Below are 5789 nucleotides of genomic sequence, written 5' to 3' on the forward strand. Positions count from 1 at the left end.
ATCCTGCAGGTATGGAAACACACTCAGTCATAGAGGTGGAGCAGATGTTCAGGCTTGTTATGATTATGTGGTAATATTTTTAGTAGTATTTGGCTGTCAATAAAAATATAGTGGATTGAAATTTAATTGAGAGAGAGAAGGAGAGAGGAGGAGAAGAGGAGGGGGCGCTGCTAATTATGCATGGCGATTGTTGATGGCTTGATTGTCTGCGTCCAGCTGCACGGAGGAGCGGGGAGAGGGAGAGGGAGGGCGGGGAGAGAGGCAGACTCACTGACGCCAGGCTCGGAATTCTCCCATCCATTGAAAGAGAGACCCGATTGTGTCCGGGGCCTTTCCGACAAGCACCTGATCCCTGCCCAGACACACTACTGCGTGTGTGTGTGTGACAGAGAGAGAGAGTGTGTGTGTATGTGTGTGTGTTTCGCACAGATTTACGCACTGAGAACTCTGGAATCTGCAGACAAGCGCTGTCATGGGAGGAAAGTAGTCTGTTGGCATTTTTGATATCCTAGAAATAGCTCCCAGTTCCCAGAAATAAATGCGGGTTCAGGGGGAAGTGCTTTCTGTGGAGCCTCAAAATCAAAATAGGATGTTTATGTCTACTCCACGTGGATGCTTGTAATCTTCAGTGATCTATAAAGTGCCCAAACCCAGTCAGCAAAACAGTTATTTTCCCACCAGACCTGGGAAACGTAGCGCAATATTTGTCCTCCCCTTGACATATTTAAGAAAGATATTTAAGGTCAAAGTCTTGTTTGGATACCCTGCAACGCTCGCACAATATATCTCTAAAATAGCACCGGACTGAAGTCCCGTCTCACGGTTCAATATTGTGGTTTGCTCTAAAGTGAGGTCGCTGAGTGACTTGTCATGCCGGGTCAATGGTTGTGTGTGCGGGGGGAGGTTTGGGGGGGATAACCAAGAGGAAGGCAGTGACTTGAACATCTGTGAAACCTCTGCATGATAGGAAGGATATCTCCAGCCGTGCGCATTTACGCACAAAAGTGCCCAAAATGAAGATAACACTGTAGCGTGTGTGTGATTGCTTCTTATCCTGAAATAGTGTGTTATATTCAATTCACTTTTTGTGGCGTGTGACGTAACATAATGTGAAATTTACTATAATTATGATACTAAAATGGTCAAACCCTCAGGTCACGGTTGGCGAGACGTTCACAGCGGTTGCAAAATGTCTGGTGAACACACACAGCAGGCTAAACATCCTGGCACCCACAGACCTTTGAAAAACCACTTTATCTAACTACTGTACGTACACTTGACAGTGTAAAAGTCATACTTGGATGTTTATAGCTTTAATGATGACGGTGTTGACTGCTTTCCTGTCACTTTTCATGATCCGTCTCCAGGCCGCGTTGGCGTATTCATCATTACACAATTCTGGAGTATTTTGGAGAAGGTTTTCCTCTTCAACTTTCTCTGAGTATAACTGCAGACGGGATGGAGGGGAGGGGAGAGGGGGAGGCGTAGAGCCATGTCCGTGAGTGACAGAGGCGGTCATCCAATGGGATCTCCGAGCGCCTCTGCTTCTCTCCCCTCTGGTGGTGGACGGGGGAGGGCGGGCCGTCTGCCAAAGAGGGGAGTGCGCGTCGGGGTGAATGGATGACGTCGGGAGGCTGGCGCCAGCATGTCTGGGACTGGCGCGTTAGATCAACACAGCTGGGCCGGGATAGGACACACAGCTGGCTCAGGCCTGCATTCCTCCACAAAACAGGATTGTGAGAAAAGGGGAAAATAAGACCCAAATAGGAGCAGAACGGGACGTGCTTTGATGTAAACTAAAACGGAGCAACATTTGGAATTGTTAAAATAAAATATCATAAAACCCTTTCACCCAAAAGAAGGGGAAAGATTGTAGAAGTGAAGTTAGTGGACTCAGTGAGTGCAGCCATTGATATTCTTTCAAAGTGTGACTTGTTGTTGATCACATATCCATAAATGCAATTAATAGAGCCATAAAAGATGGCATAGAAGAAACATAAACCATCACCCAATTTAAACTATATCCAATAATCCATCATCAGAACAACATCTTCTTACTCATTAACTAATGTAAAACAGCCTGGCCTGCCATTGACCTTTTACCTATATCATATAGATATCATATTTTCAACTTCATACATGTATATGTGCCTTTTTTGGGGAGAGCATGTCCTAAAATAACCACACACACTGCTTTTAAACGGCTTAAACTATCCACATCTATTGTAATATATGTTTTATAGTGTTTTGAATGAGTTCTGCTTGATGAAGTGTTATTAATCGTGTGCATACATGCAGAGAAACCCTTATAGATTTACAGTTATCAGTAGAATAATAGGCCATAAATATGTAAAATGGTATCTCAAGTATCTCCATTTGAGATGAGGTTTGTTTGTCTGGAGTTATAGCTGATTATAGAAGTAAAGGGGATGTAGAAATTGTAAAATCTATATTTAAAAACATCCATCTCCCTTTGTTTTAACTCCCAAAAAAGTTAAGTAGCTTTAAATTAAATAATTCAGCTGTTTACTGTGCGTTTCTTGACATCTTGTGCCCAAATTTGGCAGCTTCTCCTATGTATTCCAAATAAATACCATCACCTGACAGAGGTAACTTATTGATTGACAATCCCCTTTAGGCATCCCAGCCCTAATTTCCTCATTCTTTCCAGCCCTTCCACAAGGTGATATCAGCCTATCAGAGCGGACTTGCTCTCCTCGCTATCCAATCAGAGCCCGATGCGAGAAAGGGGGCGTCAGCGGGCGCGCAGTGTATAAAGACCTAACTGTACGCTGCTGTCAGAGCACTGGAGCTTTTCAGGACCGCGATACAAGAAGTCCAAACGCAGGAGACCGTCGCAAACTTATCCTCGAACACCAAGCCGAGTCTTGTTGTTGTTTTTGTTCTTGTCGTTCTCACCATGAAAGCCATCAGTCCCGTCCGCTCGGTGAGGAGCTGCTACAAGGCTGTGTGCTGCATCTCGGAGCAGAGTCTCGCCATCAGCCGGAATAAACACTCGTGTCTGGAGGAGCCGGTGGGCGCCCTGTGCGACATGAACGACTGCTACTCCAAGCTGAAGGAGCTGGTGCCGAGCATCCCGCAGAACAAGTCCGTGAGCCAGGTGGAGATTCTGCAACACGTCATCGACTACATCTTCGACCTGCAGATCGCGCTGGAGGCGGAGGACACGGCCGCGCCGGAGGTGGTTTTGTCAATAAAGGTGAGGGGGGAGATGCGGGTCTGCAGGGGTGGACTGATGCTTGTCCTTCAGCACCAGACACTGACACTCAGCAACAGCACGACCTTTCGAGTTTTGCAGCACAGTTTGCATGCATGCCTCTGATATTGTATTTTAGTGTACTGTGATGCAGTTGCAGATGCTGTTCTCTGATACTGGATAATAATACACCCCCGCACACACTGTTATTCTTGTTTACTTGCACTTAGAATAAGAGAATTGTCATGGGCTCACAGTTCTGTCCCTCTCCTTTCAGACTGCGGACCTTGCTCGCAATTTCTCCAAAGAAGAAGGTCGGTTGTGCCACTAGGACGAGGATGACATATCATGGTATGTACGTGTCTTTTAATAACCTACCTAACTTCATAAATCACAAGATGAATGTGGTCGGAAGCATCCCCACCTCGGGGGCAAACTCTTTTTAAGAAGCACAACAGTGTCCTCTTTTGATATCCCAAAATGAAATAACTACAAAATAAAACTTTTAGTAGAAGCGAGAATAGTGTAGGCATTGATGTGCCGGGATGATGAAGGTCCCTGTACCCTCCACATTCACCACGGTTGCCAATTAGACAGGCCCAGTGAATGTGTAGCGGATTCATTGCTATCTGCCTGGGGTTAATGAAAGTTCCATGCTAGGCGCCAGTCTGTCTGCTCTCCTCTGCAGGGAGGGGAGGGGAGGGCGAGAGGGAGAGATCTGACTTCACTTTTCTTCCTTTCTCTCCATGCAGGTGCAGGGAAACACATGTCTCCACTTCACTCCGGGCAAGAGGACAAGAGGGGCAGAAAGGGTGGGATAGGTATTTGGGAGAGAAGGAGAAGAAGAAGGAGGAGGAGGAGGAGGGAAGTGGAGGGTTTTAAAAAGAAGAAAAGACAGAAAAAAGTGGACTGTTTCCTAGATGAGTGGGGATCAACAGTGGTGCATGAGCAAGAAAACAGAGACTCATTCTTTGGCCCCTGGACAGACAAATCAACACACCAAAGCAGAAGCCAGGATTGGAAACTGAAAGCGACTGGCTGTGTTTGCCCTCCTCCAAAAAACAAAAAAAGAACCTGGGATCCTCTATAGGTAGACGTAGAAACATTGGTACATTGTTTGATTTTTATGTTTTTGGGTTGCATTCCAAACCAACTTTAACGTGGGTCAAACTCCACACACCCAACCTGAACTCTTACATCACCAAGTCTCACATCATCTCACACAACGATCCCATTATTACCCCACTCTAATCTGATTTCTAATGATCTGGAGACTGTTACAACTTCATACGAATGTGTACATATCTGCTGTGGGTATGCAAAGTGTGAGTCAATTTGGATGTTTTTTTCTGAATGGGAGTTTGGGTTTTCGTAGGTATAATCAGAACTCTATACTAGAGTTAATTGTAAATGTTTGTAGGGATTGTGGTATTTCTACAGACAAATGTGCCGTGAGTTTCATAAACTCTTTATTATAAAGTTTGCTTTGTATGTATGTATGTTCTTATGTAATGAAATAAAACAAAAAGACGTGAAACAGTTTGGGCTGCCATGGTTTGTGGGATGATGAATGAGTGTGAAGTCTCATCGAGGTGTTCAGAAAATGAAGGTGATGCTGCTGACGCGACTTTTCGTATTTGGATGACAACAAAATGCTGATACAACAGGATGTTTTCAGATGAATCTTGAGGTCGAGTGGTTGGAAATCAAACAAAGGGAGTTTCCTGTGAATGCTTCTAATTTTCCAAAGAATGAGTTAGAACGCAATTCAACTTCCTAAATGGTGTAAGACAAGAGGATGTTACGTGATCGTAAACCAGCATTTCTGATCATTCATAAACCTTGAAACCACTGAACATTCATGACACCAGACCAGCATGTCTTGACCTTGGAAGCTGACGAGCATCACCTGAAATGCAGCAAGTATTCAACCCAATAAGAACTCTTTTTCAAGACCTTTGATAGACGTACAACGTAGGAGTGGAGGCCCCATTCATGTAAGATGATATTAATTAGGCCTACAGAAATAATACAACTTTAATGATACATGGGCAGTTTTGTAAATTAATGTTACCATACTTAGCAGGTCTCAAAAGTTGACAAAACTACTCCACCTTGTGGATTACTCTTGAACTTCATGCATTAGTATTGGTACATACCATCAGTGCCTCATCTGGATCATCAGCAACAATGAAGAATCTTGTTATTTACAATCTTGTGAAACGTTAAGAAAAGAAAATACAAGTGACAATATGTTGAAGAGCTGAATAAGCTGACCTAGTTAAACCTTATGCTACTAATAATGAGATTGCAGCTCCATCTAGTGGCTAAAATGTGTTATTGGCTCAAAGTTTTCAAGACTGGAGAACTTTCATAGCCTGCTGTATACATTGAAGAGATTTTTAGGAGATGAGCTGCAAGGCATAAAAATATCTTCAAAATGCTTTGCAAAAGTTAAATTTATTTATCTTTTCCTAAGTCTGTTAAAGAAGTGCTGCACCCTGATCATTTTGAACTTACTAGTACCATACTACTGTACTTACACTTACTCACACTATGTATGATCTTACAA

At 43.7% G+C, this 5789-nt stretch overlaps 1 protein-coding gene across 2 annotated transcripts; it reads left to right on the forward strand.

The window, feature by feature from the left end:
• The first annotated feature begins 2782 nt into the window (after window positions 1-2782).
• On the forward strand, window positions 2783-4759 carry id3 (inhibitor of DNA binding 3). 2 transcript variants are annotated; one of them, XM_050061242.1, is made up of 3 exons: window positions 2783-3220; window positions 3495-3572; window positions 3970-4759. In XM_050061242.1, exons 1-2 carry the CDS (start codon window positions 2921-2923, stop codon window positions 3546-3548), a joined length of 354 nt encoding a protein of 117 aa, XP_049917199.1. In that variant the 5' UTR covers window positions 2783-2920; the 3' UTR covers window positions 3549-3572; window positions 3970-4759. The 2 variants fall into 2 exon arrangements, with proteins under 2 accessions (XP_049917199.1, XP_049917198.1); XM_050061241.1 differs by having other exon boundaries at window positions 2784-3220; window positions 3495-3568.
• Window positions 4760-5789: the final 1030 nt, after the last annotated feature.

This window comes from Epinephelus moara, chromosome 14 (genome assembly GCF_006386435.1).
Source record: "Epinephelus moara isolate mb chromosome 14, YSFRI_EMoa_1.0, whole genome shotgun sequence".
NCBI classification, from domain to species: Eukaryota; Metazoa; Chordata; class Actinopteri; order Perciformes; family Serranidae; genus Epinephelus; species Epinephelus moara.